This window comes from Schistocerca cancellata, chromosome 1 (assembly GCF_023864275.1).
Source record: "Schistocerca cancellata isolate TAMUIC-IGC-003103 chromosome 1, iqSchCanc2.1, whole genome shotgun sequence".
In the NCBI taxonomy this organism is placed as follows: Eukaryota; Metazoa; Arthropoda; class Insecta; order Orthoptera; family Acrididae; genus Schistocerca; species Schistocerca cancellata.
Genome location: NC_064626.1, coordinates 710,112,717 through 710,131,097, shown reverse-complemented (window position 1 = coordinate 710,131,097; position 18,381 = coordinate 710,112,717). Strand labels below are relative to the sequence as shown.

Below are 18,381 nucleotides of genomic sequence, written 5' to 3'. Positions count from 1 at the left end.
TCCAACAGATGGCGCAACTGCTACCGTGACGGGTGAGAGGTACGCCGATATGTTACAGAATCGCATCATCCCCAGCCTGGCTGATAAACATCTGCTGGAATGTACGATGTTTATGCAGGATTGCGCTCCACCACATATTGCTAGACACGTGAAAGATCTCTTGCGTTCGTCGTTTGGTGATCACCTGGTATATTTGTCTGTCCAATTTGACTGTCCTTTTTAGAGGTGTCCATTCCTCTCCAGTTGAACTGTTTTCTGTGATATTTAGTACTCACAGTATCTACAGCCTCAGAGAACTTCACACACGCGATTATTATCTGCTAGAAAAATCTACATTCATGCACACCATCATTTTTGATTACTTCAATATCCCACTTCTTTACACGCTGATTTCTCCTGACAATTCTCTTTAGCATCAAACTCCTCTTTATCAAAACCAAATTGTAATTTGCGCCTATATCTGCTCTCGAGTACACCTTACAAACCAATATTTAATTTTGAAATCTCTGTCTCACCATGATGTAATACATCTGGTACTTCCCTATGTCTCCATGCTATTTCCACCTACATCTCCCTGTTCTTATAATTCCTGAACAGTATTTGTACTATTATTAGCTGAAATTTACAGCAAAATTCTACTGTGTGAGTTTTAGATTCTTGGACTGACTCCCATGCCACATCTTTATGCTGTCAGGTGCATGTACAAATGATGGCAAATCATTCAACAAGAGCTACAAACATGAGTCTAGTGCATAAAAAGTTCTCGGTTTACTTGCCGCGTCAAATTTGGATAAAATCCCAAGCTTTCGATGACTACCTCCGTCATCTTCGTCAGGGGTAAAACTGACTGTCGTGGACCGGTGAGGCTTCCGCTTTTATAAGCAGTGGACGGCTTCTCATTGGCTGGATGATGTCACGGTGAAACCGATGCATACTGAGGTGGCGGCCTCTATATCCATAGATTTTGTTTGCGCGCTTTATCCAGCATTGCTTGCAGCGGCATCCATCGCAACAGGCGGAGAACTGCGAGGAATGTAAGAAGTCTCCTTCTGCGCTCTTTCTATATCAATTGCGCGCTTCCATGCATTGCTGAGTGCATAACCGGAATCTCTGTTTAAATTATTTTCACAGAGTCTAATTTCAACTGCTTCCCTGATGACAGAGTCCCAATAGTTTGAAGCGCGAGCAAGTAGTCTTGTTTCATCGAATAAAATCTTATGTTTATTTAACAAACTGTGCTCAGCCACCGCTGATTTTTCTAGATACCTGTATTTCAGGTGACGCTGATGTTCCACACTGCAATCGGCGACAGTTCTTATAGACTGGCCCACATAACTTTTGCCACACTCGCAAGGAATGCTGTAAATTCCCGGTACTCTCAGGCCAAGATTATCTTTCACGGGTCGCAGCATTTCCTTAATCTTCCTGGGTGGCCGGAAGACTGGTCTGATTCCTTGCCGGCTCAGAACTCTGCCGATCTTGCTGGTCGTTGCACCGCAGAATGGTAGCCGCGCGATGTGTTGGTCCTCTTGATCTGTTTGAACAGCATCCTTTCTTGGTTTCTTTGCCAGAGTAGATCTGATATCACGATCAGAACAACCATTTTTTATGAATACCGTCGTCAGATGGTTAATCTCGGAGCCGAGATGATCCTTGTCTGAAATAGTCCTTGCTCTGTGTACCAAGGTGTTCAGCATAGCTCTTTTCTGAGCTGGGTGGTGAAAACTACGCGCGTTTAGATATAAATCTGTATACGTTGGTTTTCTGTGCACAGAATGTCCGGGACGTCCATCTGATTTTCGCTCCACCAGTACATCTAAGAAGGGTAACTTTCCATCCTTCTCCACCTCCACTGTTTCACCGTGACGTCATCCAGCCAATGAGAAGCCGTCCACTACTTATAAAAGCGGAAGCCTCACCGGTCCACGACAGTCAGTTTTACCCCTGACGAAGATGACGGAGGTAGTCATCGAAAGCTTGGGATTTTATCCAAATTTGACGCGGCAAGTAAACCGAGAACTTTTTATGCAAGGACTCCGTCGCGAAAGACTTCGTAGTCATGAGTCTAGTGGTTTTTTCCTATTTGTGTCTAACAGTCAAAGTGGTGCATAATGGTCTCTAGTGTACTCTTCATCATAGTCTAGCAACTGCATGTTTGTTGCAGACAATCAGTAAAAGACATCTTCATGATATGTATCTCAGTGTTAAACTTTCAAACAAGAAATTTGTACAGTAAAATGCTGCCCAACAGTAATATCCCTTTTACCATTTTTTCATACATGAACAATATTACTTTTCAGAATGAGATTTTCACTCTGCAGCGGAGTGTACGCTGATATGAAACTTCCTGGTGATTAAAACTGTGTGCCCGACCGAGATTCGAACTCGGGACCTTTGCCTTTCGCGGGCAAGTGCTCTACCATCTGAGCTACCGAAGCACGACTCACGCCCGGTACTCACAGCTTTACTTCTGCCAGTACCTCGTCTCCTACCTTCCAAACTTTACAGAAGCTCTCCTGCGAACCTTGCAGAACTAGCACTCCTGAAAGAAAGGATATTGCGGAGACATGCCTTAGCCACAGCCTGGGGGATGTTTCCAGAATGAGATTTTCACTCTGCAGCGCTGCAGAGTGAAAATCTCATTCTGGAAACATCCCCCAGGCTGTGGCTAAGCCATGTCTCCGCAATATCCTTTCTTTCAGGAGTGCTAGTTCTGCAAGGTTCGCAGGAGAGCTTCTGTAAAGTTTGGAAGGTAGGAGACGAGGTACTGGCAGAAGTAAAGCTGTGAGTACCGGGCGTGAGTCGTGCTTCGGTAGCTCAGATGGTAGAGCAGTTGCCCGCGAAAGGCAAAGGTCCCGAGTTCGAGTCTCGGTCGGGCACACAGTTTTAATCTGCCAGGAAGTTTTTTTTAATATTACTTTTGTTGTTATTTGGGATGGAGCAACTAGTAGTATTATCTCTTAACATATCTGACGAAATGCATACTACTGAAAAAAGTAAAATCTCTCTCTCTCTAACACACACACACACACACACACACACACACACACACACACACACACACACAAAAGAAAGCACTGTGTAACACTTACTTTACACCTGCTAAAAACATCTTTCTTTGTAACTGTAACATTGAAGTACTCCAACACCTCTTTCAACTGTTTCTCTAAATTTCCTTCAGAAACAAGATAACAGTGACCCATAGGTAGATGCTGGCTCATCTGCAAAATGTTATTACAGAGTACAAAAGAATTTTTTTTTGTATTTTGATAAACTGCTAAATATGTTTGAAATTCTCTACATAATACCAAGCATCATTTACTAAAGAGCTTCTGGAAACCACATGATATTTAAATGGATAAAATTTGGAATAACAATTCCTTTCATTTAACTATGAAAATAATCAATTATTGATAATATAATATAAATCGATAGATAAAAATCTACTAACCAAGTGGTGGCAGGGGAACACACACACACACACACACACACACACACACACACACACACACACACACACAAAAGGATTTAAATTTTTGCAAGTTTTCGGAGCCAGTGGGTCCTTCTTCTGGCAGAAGAGTTGAAGGGGAAGGAAGAGGGGTGAAGAAAAAGAACTGGAGAGGTTTAGTGACTGAGGGTACAGTTCAAATGTCAGAACTTTACTGTGATATCTGACCTCTTTGGTCCTTTTTCTGCACCCCTATTCCTCCCCATTCAACTCTTCTGCAAGAAGAAGGACCCACTGGCTCCGAAAGCTTGCAAAAATTTAAATCCTTTTGTGTGTGTGTGTTCCCCTGTCACCCCTTGGTGAGTAAATTTTTATCTATTAGTTTACACTAAATTATTTGCATTTGGTTTTCAACTATTAAAACCAATATAACATCCACATGTAAGTGAAATGACAAGTTTCTAAACTGAATAAAAATAAGAAAGGAACTTATACTCAAATCTGTAATACAAATAATGATTTCAATGCCGATTTTCTTGAAAAAAATAAATGATTAAAGTAAACTTTACTTGTCTGTATATGTTTTTTCCTCTAGTGATCACCATACGATCTTCATTCATAGCAATTCTGACACACTGATCATAGTTTTGACCAGCTTTGAGTATTACAGTATCTATTCCACACATACGGAGCTGTAGTCCTAATCCAGCAACCATCATATCACACACGATTCGCAAAGAACGTGCAGGAACTGGTTCTGTAAATGGTGGTGGTCCCATTATAAGTGGTGATTCAGCCTGTAATAACAAATGTTTAATTCTAAACTTTGTATGTACAGCTAACCGAGTAATTATGGAATTCTGGTAAGATGGTTTACTCATATTTCATACTGTGCATATATGTTGTTTTATGTCCACATAAATTGGTACTACATGATTGTAATTACTTGGACACAGAATAAGTCACTACATGCAGAAATGACAGAACATGGACCAGAGGAGGAGGGGAGGGGGGGTACCACAAATTCAAGAGGATACAAGTTCATAATTTATTCAAGAATCATGTATTGTGAAGGAGCTCATTCGAACAAAAAACTTTTTTTGACAGTAGAATATCCACATAACAGAGTACAAGATATGGCTCGAAGAATAACCGAAAACATCCATCATGACACCTACTTTACAGATATATATGGAAAATTATAGAGCATAATTTATTTTGGAAGGGCAGTTTAACGTCTCAACATTGGTACATACGTATTCCGAAGTTAATGGAGGATGAGATTGTGTGGCATGTTCTATGGGATATGGACACTTCAGAATAAAGAAATGTATAGCTCATATAAATAAGTTCTATTATTTTAAGAAGCTATGACAGAAGGTAGCATCTTTAATTAGGACTTGTCAAATCTGTCAGAAGGTAAAAGTAACACTCATGTTAAATACAAAATGTAGCCAATCATTCCTAAGGCATTACACGATCTTACAGCAGCAGATTTCTTTGGGCCAATTCCGAAAGGAAAGGGAGGAGTGTCGTGCATTTTTGTCCTCACAGAGTGTTGGTTGAAGTATGTTAAACTATATCCTATTACCAAAACAAATACACTAACAGTGATTCACTGTCTGCAACAATACTTTCTGGAGGCAGGAAAACCAAAATGGTTTCTCACCGATAATGGACCTCAGTTTGCTAGTAACGATTTTAATGAATTTCTAGCATGGGAAGATATTTGTCAAGTATTAATCTCCAACTATAATCCATCTTCTAACCCGTGTGAAAGGGTTATGAAAGAAATTGGGAAATTATGCCGCACCTACCGCTATGAAAAGCACACGTCACGGGCAACGAAAGTTACAGACTTTCAACTTATTTTAAATGAATTACCACATTTATCAACAGGATTAACATCTTTGGAAGTAATAAGTAAAACCTTTGTGGGAGAACCCCTTATTAAATGATTTACTTGGCCGGAACAACCTCAGGGTGTATACGGGGACAAGGAAAAAAAATTCCCGGATTATTCCCGGATATCCCGTTTAAAAAATATGCTTTTTCCCGGTCGAAAATACACATCGTTTGAATGGTTACCGTTTTATACAATCGCGTAGAACTTCCCGGGGAAAAAAAAAAAAAAAAAAAAAAAAAAAAAAAAAAAAAAAAAAAAAAAAAAAAAAGACGGGGCAGAGAAGTTTTGGAAAGACCTTTGTTTAGCAGCAACATATACGCTGCATATTTTCGTATTACGAAAGTATAAATTCGAACTGCACCACACAGCGTGTGTTTCCGGAGCGTTGAAACCAAGGTTGATATGTCCTTTTGTAAGCGAGTCATATCTCAAGCCACGAGATCTCGCCAGCCGATGACAGCAGCTATTCAGAGCATAGGACACGTGTTTTAGTCAGCCAATAGCAACATCGCTAGTTACATAGCGCAAACACACAAGAGGAAAAGTTAACGGTTTACATTAATGTACACAGTGCCGTATATCTACAAGAAAAGCTAAGCTTTCACATATAATATTGGTCTCCAAGATTAACATGCTAAAACAAACATTATTGTGCGTGTGCAACTGCAGTAGTATAGGAAGCCCTCATGTTCGTGTGTATAAAGCACTAGGAGAGCTTAGATTACACCACAAAAGAAACAGGGCATCAGAGGATACTCCAAAGAGCATCGGAATTTAGTAAACCATACTAAAATGCATAATTCAGCTTGAAGTGCAAATTGGCTTTTTCCAGATTCACAATGAAGCGGGTCCCATCTGATATTAAGCTTTTCAGTGTGGTTTTTGGGATGTAAATTTTCTTGGAGTACCAGTACTATACGATCTCATTTTTGGTTCGTTATTATGGCATAATGCCATACATGGCAAAAGATGATAACGTGCACTTGAAATTCAGCGAACAGTTGGAACTAGCCAATACTGTAGAATGAAACACTTCGTTTCAAATAAAATGATCGCCTCAGCGGAAAGATTAATCAAGCCAAATTTCTTTAGCAAACTTGCAAAAATAACTTCATTGTTCTGCAAGGCGATTAATGCTTGACTGCTACTAACTTGGAAATAAAATAAAATCAGAAAACTGAAATTAATAATATATTTTTGTCCTCCGTAATTATGTGAATGTATTTTAATTCACTTGATAGCTCACGGCCACAGAAATCCGTTTTGTTTTCATTTGACGTGGGAGCTGTAAACGAAGAGAAGCAGCGAAATCACTTAACGTAAACACGGGTCACGTGCAGGTTAACCCCCTCCCCACTACAACTCAGTGCAAGCGCGAATCTGGCAGCTAGGGCGCGCAAGAAAAATTTTTCTCGTTTGCATCTGGCTGCTTGCAGCTACTACCTATACAGCTAACAGCCCAACTACAAGTACCGCCGTAGCGGGAAGCGGGAGAAGGTACTGCTTATACGCGAGTCAAATGCGCTGGCAATTGGTCAAACGAACCTAATATGAACAGTTGTGACGTCATGCTCATAGCAAGCAGTTCATTGTTACGAAGAATTACAGTCTGCGCCCCACGGCCTTTGAAATATTTTTGCTATTTGCAGACGCTTGTGCGTGCACGGGGTTTCGTTGTAAATTGCACATTTCCTTTGCCACTAAAGTTTCATTTTTTCCCCTCTCGTTTATATTTTATTGCTGCAGTATCGTTCTCCAGAAGTAGGATACAACAAAGTTCTTTGCTAGAAAATCAATTCTGCAGTCAAAACTACAAAAATTTAACCGAAAGATAAAACAATGAAAAATTCCCGGAATTCCGAAAAATTCCCGGGTTTTCCCCGGTTTTCTCCCGGATGAAAAAATTCCCGGGTTTTTCCCGGGTCGTATACACTCTGAACCTATTGTTGATTACTAACTTAATCAAACAACAGTTTCTAAGAACTTGGTTGAAAGGGCACAACAACGAGTAAGTAGACATAATGAGAAAGCTATCAAACCTCAATACAAGGTCGATGACTAGTTCTCGTAAAATGGCATCTTAAGAGCTCTGCCCTGAAGGAGGGGAGACAAATTTTTCCAAAAGTATGAAGGACCTTACAAGCGGTAATACATCTTAAAGCCTTACTTTTAGTAGATCCTATAACAGGATCAGAAAAAGGGAAATACAATGTAAAGTTGTATATCCCCCAGGAACAGTAACGTTTTGTGTTAACAGGCGGAGTGACGACTGTTGGATCCCGAGTTGTTTTCATTGTTTCTTCTGTGCTATTTTTTCCTGCACCGAATTCCTTTTAAATCTTAAAATATCCTGTAATCTATTCTTGAATTCTTATACTATCCTATTATCCACATTTAGAGAAACATATCCGTGTGGAAGTGTGATAACATCACCCTATGCCTGTCTTTGATTTGGTGTTACACTCGTTTATGCTGCAATATCTTTCACTCTAAAATCATTTCTCATTTCATCAGTAATTCTAGTCATCAAGCACAAGTCAGGTATGAGACATATAAGCTGTTCAGTTTTCTCTTGGTTCTGCATCCTTTTCTTTACTTGGCTGACAAGCAATGAATGCAGCAAGTCATTGATATCAAGGCCATACTGCTTCTTGTAGTAATAGCAATAAGTGATCGTATCACCACTGGTTGTCTCAAATGTGTCACGTGGGCTTCTGTTCCACGCTGTCATCAACTCGATAAATTTTGTTGTTATACTGAGTCAGGACTGAAGCACCTATTACTGGTTTCATAATATGCTCATTAAAAGCAGTTGGATTCCGATCTGATATATCTGCAAATACATCCAGAACAGTCTGTGTTCTCAGTGCTCGGTTGTTAGAAGATTGTGCCCGATAAGTATTTAAGTCACCTTCACGCTCCGCTCTAGTCAGCGGCGGTCTCGATTGTAATGCCTAGCCAGCCAGTCTTCCCCACCATCAGCGGACAGTTAGATCTTATTTTTGCCTAAGCTATTCTTTGAAAGTAATCTCTTATCCAGTTGGTCTATGTAAACCTGGGTGCAGATTAATAAGCTGCAAAGAATATTAGAGTAATAGAAAATGGGATTGTATGTGAATCATTACACAATTGTGGTAACATGATACATAATTTTACCTTTATGAGATGTGATGTGTAGGGAAGGATTTATATTAGTTTTTGGAAGGGGTGAGTAGTGTAAGTACCAACATGGCTAACACAGAATACACACCACACCTTCCAAATGAACCTCTCAAACAAGTGTGACTGATTCTTCACCATTTGCTGTTCAATAGGGTTTGCTAAGATTTTTTTTCGGGGACTTCAAAGTGAAGGTGAGAATGTCCGTTCTGTAGGAGACATTTGACACCATACCTCTCCCGGCTTCTCACTCAAGTACTGGCGAAGTAGGGATCCTGGGGAAGGGGGATGGGAAGGGTTTCCTGTCTTTGGGGCTATCTTCATTCTCTTCTTCGATCTTAGCAACCATTTCTACATTTTCCTTTCTTACTTCTCTTCTGAATATCCGTCTATCTTTCCCTCTTTCCATATTCATATACTTCTATTGCTGAAGTCATCCTCATTTTCCGTGGTTTCCAATAACCTACAACTTATATTATACAAGCAGGCCGAAGAATCAGGCTACACAAACACACTGACACATACACACAAAAAATACAATTACACAAACAAGGATCTTACACATCAAAAGGGGAGAACCTTCAAGCGTTGTAGGGGGAGAGGATGCACACATTGTCGTTTATTGTGACAGCCCCACATTGTACATACACACATTGTTGTTTATTGTGAAGGTTCTGCATTGCACATGTGTATAGGGGGAAATATGTATACTTACAAGAATTATGACGATTCAATGTCATAAGTATAAGAACTGTAATGATTTCTGAGTATACTTAAGAAGGAGGCATGAATAAGACAAAAGAACATAAGCCATAGGGAAATCAATAGGGGTAATTATTAAGGAATGTCAGTCTAACAAATATTCTGACGATTTGTAGTATAGTGGGATTCTTATAACCTAAGTAAACATATTATATATTGAATGGTGTATAGAGACATAGTATATACCAAGAATGTTAAGTTGGAATGTAGGGGAGAACTCCGGGGACTAAATGATGTATCAAGAAGTGGAGTTGAGGTGTAAAACAGATTTGTAACTTTACCAGAAGACATGTGATTATAGTGTACATAAAGATGTATACTAGGGAAATGAACCATGAGGCCTACTCATAAAGGATAAGGAGGGGCACACCCAGCATTTGTTGAATATAAGAAGGCAGGTAGGCAGACCTAAGAAAGGCTGACCTGTATTGTGTGGACAGGGGCACCATGAAGGGGAGTGACCTGTACCATAAGAAATTAGGAATCAAGAGGGGCGTATCTACCAAAACGGAAGGAGAGAGTGCACTCATAGGGTCAACCCATATGCAAGGTATAGGTATGGTTCCAAAAGGTGAAATGGACAGTATCGTGACAGAAGTCACACATTTTATAGGGATTATTCTGGTAAGTTTGAATTCTATACACCACTAGCATTATTATATTTTATGAGTGTCGGAAAGTCCTCCAGAATACAAACGACTATGAATAATGACACTAATCGGTAGTGAGGAAAAATTGTACAAAAAATTAGAATACAGGATGAAAATGTGGATACTAGGTACATTATTAATGTACATAATGGTTATGTATAAAATACCGTGTGTTCGATCTGAGGAGAGAGATATGTAGTACTTCGAGAATTTACACATAAATTTTGGAACCACTCAAGCTTCTGCTGCCTACAACAAGCGATATTTTAAAGATAAGTGTGAGAGAAAGCCTATTTACTGTTCAACACATGTCTGTGTGTGCAAGATTGACGTTTATCGAGAGAAGACAGGAGCTGCGTCAGACGAACGGCACCGACAAGTGTTTGCTGTCAGCGTCACAGAAACCGTGATGAAAAGCACAAAGAATAACTAAGTATTATACTTTGATGTGTTAGCGAATGTGATTGTTGTACAAAAAAATGAACATTTGACTATATACTTTTAACTTACTTCATATCTTAGCTCTGAACGAAGCAAGACACAGGGGACGTCTATAAATTATTTGGTTGTTAAAACCAGGCAATTGTGATTAGGTTTAATTGTATCTAACAGGTGTTGTCGTAGTTGACTTACAAGAATTTATATGTTTATGTGAAATTTGTGGAGATGAAAATATACCTGAACAGAACTTAAAGTATGAGGTTACTGAGTTGTTTCTAGTGAGAGAGATTATTTGTTAGTTCCTTTAACCAGCATTATTTCTTCGGAGAAGAAGTTGAGGAGATTGTCGCAGCTGCATATTCAGAGGAGAAGATCGGCTAAGCGTTTCAAATAAGTCAACTGTAATAAGGGAAGTGTGAAGTTCGCAATCTAGTTTTGCACTGCTTCTCTTGTCGCCAAAACCATTAGAATGGACATGTATGTGCATAAATGAAGCACCCATAGTCAAGTTTTGAACGGACGGGACTGGTACAAACGGAAGAGGATGGATTGATTTGCAACCCACGTAGTATCATTGAGGACACACAGGATATTCAGGAACAGGATACAGCGGGCTGCTAGGTAATACGCGTGGGAGGACCAAGAATGTTTCCTATCAAGCATGAGACCAGGAATTTTGTAGTTTCAATGAACGGAACAGCAACAGAACCAAGATATAAAGATGGTCGTAGAAACCAATTTCGCTGCCAGAAATTCATACAAACGGTTTTGTCAGTGGAAAAACAAAGGCAATCGTCGACACTGCACGAGTAAAGATGAGCGAGAAATTGTTGAAGATGCCGCTCGGAGACAGTTCTGTGGAGAACTGTAACAGATGACAAAAAATGTCAACAAAAAGGGAGCCGGAGATGACCTACAGGAGACAGGCCATTACAGAGTTAATGACGATAGCAAAGAGGACAATGCACACGACGGAACCCTGAGGTACACCGTTTTCCTGGATAAAGGTGTCTGACATGGCAGAACACACAATACCTAGAAAACTCTGTCTTTTAAAAATTCCTGAAGGGAACGGAGCACTGGTCACAGAAGCCCCACATGTAGTACAGAGGATACCAGTCCTCCAGCAGGTGTCTCCAAATTTAAAAACACAGCCATAGTCTGGGGTTTCCGCAGAAAACAATTTGTGACATCGGTGGACCTAGTGATGAGATGGTCAATTGCAAAACACTGCACTCAAAATCCACACTGTGCAGTGGTTAGTAAATTGCGATGCAATGGTATGTATGAAAGAGAAAGTGCCTAGCCTACAAGAGAAAGGTGCTGCAACATCCAAATATGAACATTGGGGGAGGGGGGAATCGAGATCATGACTGAGCTCCCGCATAGTGAAGGCGGCATTGTAACACTCACAATTCTGAGAAGAAAAGGGTCTCATTAGAGCTGCCTCTGCTTGTTTCTGATGGAGGAAGGCAGGGTGATAGTCGGAGGAGCTCGAAATATCCGCAAAATAGCAGCCCAAGGTGTTGGAGATAGTAATATGATCCACGATGACATTGTTTGCTAGTATCAGGCTGGAAATGGGGGAATGGATGTTGGCCCCAGCCCACCACAGGAGGTTGGCCCACATGATGGAAGAGGGAGTGGAACTGTTAAAAGAACTAGTGAATGTAATCCAGCTAGCTTTTTTGCTATTCCGAAAAGCACAACAACACTTCTTTTTATAATGAATGCAGTTTGCCATCGTAGGATGAAAGTTAAAAACATAGAGAGCATGTCTCCATGCACGAATTTTGTCGTGACATGCCTCACTCCACCAAGGGACCAGGACACACTGTGGTATAGAGGAAGTGCGAGGAATGGAATGTACTGCGGCAGTAAGGTTAACGTTTGTAAGATATTGCACCTGGTCATTGCAACTGGGGAAATGTTGGTCATCAAAGGTCGCCAGGGAGGAGTAAAACCTCCTGTCAGTCTGAGTAAGCTGCTATTTTGGTGTGTACATAGGTGGGGGTGGGAGGAAGCAAAAGGATAGCACACAGGAAATGGTCGCTCAAGTATGAGTCAGAGAAAACGGACCACTTGAGATGATGGGTACGCTGGGCAGTGTGAAAGGATAGGTCCATACGGGAATAGGTGTGCTTGCAGTCAAAGGAACGTGGGTGCTCCTGTGTTAAGGCAGAGGAAGTTAAGCTCGTAGAGAAGGTCTGACAAGACGACACCTTTCAGACAGGTTCTGGGAGAACCACAAACGTGATGGTGCATGTTAAAGTCATTAAGCAGCAGAAAAAGGTCAGACAGCTGCCCAATAAGCTGGAGGAAGTCTGCGCTGGTGGCATCGGATGATGGAGGGATGTGAAAGGTACAATGGGACAACGTCATGCGAGGAAGGAAAAAGCAAACTGCAGCACCTTGATGAAAGATAGTGAGGGTGATGGGCTGACTATGAGCGTTATCCCATATGAGCAACATGAGTCCCCCATGAATGGAATGCCAACCTTGGAGGTAAGGTCAAAACGGACCAGGAAGAAATGCAAGAGCTCAAAGCAGTTGTGAGGACGCAATTTTGTCTCCTGATGGCAGAGAACAAGTGGCGCTGCAATTCTAAGAGTAGCTGTAAATTCTCTTTGTTGGATCAAAGGCCGCAAACCCTCCATTGGAGGAGTGTCATGATGAGGGTGTGTGTGTGTGTGTGTGTGTGTGTGTGTGTGTGTGTGTGTGTGTGTTTTGGGGCTTATGGGCACTCAACGTCGAGGTCTTCAGCACCCTGACACACATTAAAAGAAACGAATATGGACAAACTTAGTAAAATGGAAGCATACACACAAAGAATGCAGGAAAAGAAGCTGTATAAGAAAATAAAACATAAGGAAAAAGAGAAAGCAGCATCAAGGATGCCACAGGAAATTGTCACTGACTGGCCACTTACATAAAATATGGGCGAGCCAGTCAACCTGTGAACAAATTAAGACCCTCTTCCTAAAATCTTGGTAAAAACATTGGACAAGTCACTTTAACCACATTTGTTTGAGTATTTCCTATAAGAGATGGCAGATCCACAGTCAAGTCAGCCGTGGCCCACTGGGCAGAAAATAGAACGCAATCTAATAAAATGTGGCGCACAGCGACCTGGATGCCACAAGCGCCACACATTGGAGGGTCCTCTCACCACAGCAGGAAGCCATGCGCATAGGACTGTGGCCTATCTGAAACCGAGTGAGAAGAACCTTGTCCTGTCTATGGGGCTGGAAGGAAGTACACCACAAGCGCGTTGTGGGCTTGACTAAACGGAGCTTTTTGTCAGTCAGCCCTCATCCTCCCATTGACGCATGACATGGGAGCTCAACAGTGAGGTGAGTGCGTGCAGAGGGATGGCACACTGAAAGACTTGTGGATCAAGACACACCTCCTTGGCTGTGAGATCTGCCCTTTCGGTCCCAGCAATGCCAATGATCCCTGGAACCCAGCAGAGAGCCACCTCCTTCCCAAGTCGTTTTAGTTGGTGGAGGGCATCCTGGATGGTCTGGACTATTTTAACTGTGGGATACAAATGTTGCAATGAGTGAAGGGCACTTAGTGAGTCAAAGCAGACAAGAAATTTAGGACGGGAAGAACGTCTCATCTGCTACAGTGCCTGCAAGATTGCAGACAATTCTGGATCAAAGACAGTAAACACTTGAGGCAGTCGGACCTTGAGGACATGATCTAGAAAGACAACAGAGCAACCAACGGAATCCCCGTTTCAGCCCATCCATAAAAAACAGCTACATAGTCATGGTGCTCAGATAAAATGGTAGAAAATCAGAAAATGTAGCATTAAAAACGGTGGCAGGAGTGCAATCTCTCTTGTACCGCACCAAATCTAAAATCACTCTGGGCCTCTCCAGTAACCAGGGTGGCAGGTGGTTAAAACCCTGGATTTGGGGCTGTACGGGCTCCACACCAAGGGACTCCAGCACACGTTGCACACAGATCACAGTCATGATGAGGAAAACATGAAGGGGTGTCACCTCGGTGGCTGCTGAATGGTAACTTTTGACGAATCACTGCTACAGGGCACAGAGACAAGAGGATCCTGCTCCATGAGATCTACTGGAATTTTGGAGTTATTCTGGTGTCAGCCTGTGCAGCAAAAAGGTTAGTGGTGCACAAAGGCCACACGGAGGGTGGCCAGGCGTGGGTATCATGTGGCGACACCATCGAAGATGATCTTCAAGTCGGCGAAGGAGAAGACTGCCTGCCTTTGTTTGACTTCTTCTAGCCTTTCCGGTTAGCAGAGGAAGACTCAGATGTTGGGTGGCCAGAGGGACGTATTAAGTCTTCATGGCAGTATTACTTCTGTCCTTTCAGGCCTACAATTTAAGTAGCTCATGATCAGAGAGGTACGTTTGGATTTTTGCTTCTGTCAGACCATCGAGCACCCTAGTGTAAATACCACCACAAGAAGAATTCAGTGTTTGATGGGCCTTGACATGAACAGGATAGCCATGAAGGAGTGATGCTGCGAGCAGTTGTTGTTCTTGAGAATCAGAAGTAGTCTCCAAAAGCAAAGTATCATTGCGTTAACGAGATCAGGGTTTCACAGCGCTAGCAATTGCATCAACGCCTTTCTGAATAATACAAAGATTTACCACTGCGAAGGACTGACTGTCTTCAATACAGGAAACGATGAGGAAACTTGGTGGAGCTGGGAAAGTCTCTGAATTGTTGGTCTCATATAGACGGTCTGTGTAGATGATTGGCTCATTGTGAAAAAATCCCCAATATTGCCTGTGTCTCCGATGGCGCACTCCTTCCAACTGCAGGCCCCCTTCAGAAGGGGGCGCACGTGCCTTAGGTGACTGTTCACTTCTCCCAAACACAACAGAGGGACCAACCGGCAACTCGGGAAGGCAGCAGCTCAGCCTATCACCACTCCTTGATCTGGCCTGTACCATGGGGTACGTGCAAACAATACCTGTTGACCTGGGCCTGGGAATTACGCATTACCCAGTCACCTGTCAAGTGTCAGACGTATGGGCTGGCCTTCAGGGGCACACAAGGAGGAAGAAGAAAAAGAGGAACCTCGAATGCCGAAGCAGAGGAAGGATAGCAAAGGTGAACGAAGAAACAAAAAGCAATGAAAAACAGTGGCGAGACTGTTCTGACGTCAGCCACTGAAAATGCGTAACACATTCTGAAAAACATCCCAGATATATTACCCAAGAAGGGGAAAAAGAACAGCAAGAGGAGATACATGCACGGAAGGGAAAAGATGCTGCAAAGGCTGGTGACCTGTGGTAGCCAAGCACGAACCCACCAAAGAGTGGTGAGCCACCTGGGGGAAGGGAGTACCAGTGGTGATACCAAAGTGACAGCACCTGCTGACAGACGGCAACAAAGAGATCACTGGAGGGAATGGAAGTACTAGCAGCCTCAGACACGTGGACTGCAGCCATGGCAGCAGCATCAGTGGCATCATTTCCCATCAGAGTGATGTGACCAGTAGCCCACATAAAAATCATAGTGACTCCATTAAGAGTGAGCAAGTGACAGCTTTCCAGGATCCATTGCACTAAGAGATGGTTGGTGTACAGCACACACACAGGCAAATTACACAACTGAAAAGTCTGTGTATTGCGTGGCCTGATATTGGGTGAAGAGCTCTGCTGTAAATACTGAGCAGTATTGAAGAAGCCAGTACCAAAAATCATCAGTGCCAATGACAAAGGCACACCCAACACCATGGTCAGCCTGAGAGCCATCAGTGTACATTATTGCGAAGTTCTTTGTAAAAGTCAAGAAACTTACAGCGATAGAGTGAGGCTGTAGTAGTGTCCTCAGAAAGCGACTGAAGGCCAAGGTGAATACAGGTCGCCACACAAAGTCAAGGTGGTGAAGGATTAACACCCATCAGGATAGTGGCTGCCAGAGCAAAAGCCGAAAGCAAACTCCAAGAGGTAACAGAGGAGAGGGACAGGTCCCATACTGGCAACCAAAGGAGTCATTGAAGAAGGAAGCATAGGATGGCTGGCCAGGCACAGCAGACAAATGGCACGCATATCTGCTGAGGAGAAAATCACGTCGATATGACAGCAGTAGTTTGGCAGCTTCTGCATACAGACTCTCAACTGGCTAGTGTAAAAGATACCAGTGGCCAAATGGATGGCACAATGGTTGGTTGGTTTGTGGGATTGAAGGGAACAGACTACTAGGGCCATCGGTCGCCTTTTCCATGAACATGAAACCCCCAAAAGAAGTAAAAACGAACAATGGAGATGACAAGAGACAACACAGACAGAGACCAGACAAAAGGAATTAAACTCACACCAAGTGTGACACAAACACTTAGATCAAGTGATAAAAACCCCCTGCACGAATAAAACTCAAAACTAAATCTGCCATTGCAATGTCATCTGATAAAAGTGCAGGAAGTGTATCAGGAAGTGCAAAAGTCTGCCCAACGAGTTAAAAGCGGGTAGTCCAACAAGATGGGGACCACAGTCAAAGCTGACCCACAGTGACATAAAGGTGGGTCCTCGCGGCGCAATAAATAGCTGTGCGTTATCCAGGTGTGGCCAACGCACAGCTGACAGAGGACAACAGAGTCCTTGTGAGAGACCCGCAATGAGGAGTGCCACACACAAGTAGCCTCCTTGATGGCCCGAAATTTGTTGGGTGAAGGTAGGGCGCGCCATTCTTCTCCCCAGGTGCGAAGTACCTTCTGCCGCAAAACTGACCTGAGGTCACTCTCTGAAAGGCCAATCTCCAAGGCTGGTGCACCGACAGCCTGTTTGGCCAGCGTGTCCACACATTCATTTCCCGGGATGCCAACATGACCCGGGGTCCACACAAAGAACACAGAGCAGCCGCAACAGGCAAGAGTATGGAGGGACTCCTGGATAGCCATCACCAGACAAGAGTGAGGGAAACACTGGTCGATAGCTCGTAAACTGCTCAGGGAGTCACTGCAGATAACGAAGGACTCACCTGAGCAGGAGCAGATATACTCTAGGGTGCGAAAGACTGTGACCAGCGCGGCAGTGAAAACACTGCAGCCAGCCGGCAATGAGTGTTGTTCATAATGATCCCCTAGAGTAAGAGCATAGCCGACATGACCAACAACCATTGAACTGTCAGTATAAACTACGTCAGAACCTTGAAATGTGGCAATGATTGAAAGAAAGCACCAGCAGAGAGTCTCAGAAGGGACTGAGTCCCTCGGGCCCTGCGCCAAATTGAGCCGAAGGCACGGGCGGGGCACACACCACGGGGGTATACGCAGAGGGGCCCAGAAAAGAGGTGGAAGACGGAAAACCTCAAGCCCAGAGAGCAGAGCTCTGACGTGAACCACGATCGTACACCCTGACCGGGGCCGCCGTTCCGGAAGATGGACGACCGACTGAGGGAACAGGAGGTGATAATTGGGATGCCTGTGCAAGCTACAAATGTGTGTAGCATAAGCGGCCAGTAACCGTAGGCGCCGGAACTACAATGGAGGGACACCTGCCTCCACAAGTATGCTGTTGACAGGGCTTGTCTGGAAAGCTTCAGTGGCGAGTTGGATCCCGCTGTGAAGGATGGGGTCCAGCAACTGCAATGCGAATAGGAATGCCGAACTGTGAGCCAGGCTCCCATAATGTAGACAGGACTGAATTAATGCCTGGCACAGCCGTAGAAGGGTAGACCGATTGGCACCCCTGCTGGTGTGACTCAAGCAATGAATAGCATTAAGATGCCACCAGCACGTTTGTTTAAGCTGCCGAATATGAGGCAGCCAAGTCAACCGGGTATCGAAAACCTATCCCAAAAACCTATGCGTCTCCACCACAGCAAGAGGTTCACCGTCAAGATAAAGCCGTGGCTTAGGGCGAACAGTGCGTCGCTGGCAGAAAGGCATAACGCAGGTCTTGGCAGCCGAAAACTGGAAGCCATGTGCTACAGCCCAAGACTGCACCTTTCGGATAGCACCCTGCAGCTGCTGTTCAGCAGCAATGCCAGTGGAGCTATAATATAGGCAGAAGTCATCAGCATAC

General features: G+C 43.3%; 1 protein-coding gene across 6 annotated transcripts in view; it reads right to left on the bottom strand.

Moving 5' to 3' along the window:
- The window catches only part of LOC126184783 (exonuclease mut-7 homolog), a 243,914-nt gene that overhangs the window by 34,002 nt on the left and 191,531 nt on the right, over nt 1-18,381 (bottom strand). For all 6 annotated transcript variants that reach the window (XR_007536880.1, XM_049927351.1, XM_049927370.1 and 3 more), the window contains exons 14-15: nt 4,018-4,245; nt 3,093-3,221 (exon numbers count right to left, since the gene is read on the bottom strand). Coding sequence is in view for 5 of the 6 variants with exons in the window: in XM_049927351.1 (XP_049783308.1) it covers nt 3,093-3,221; nt 4,018-4,245 (357 nt within the window). In the remaining variant the exon portion in view is untranslated. The remainder of the gene's footprint in view (nt 1-3,092; nt 3,222-4,017; nt 4,246-18,381) is intronic.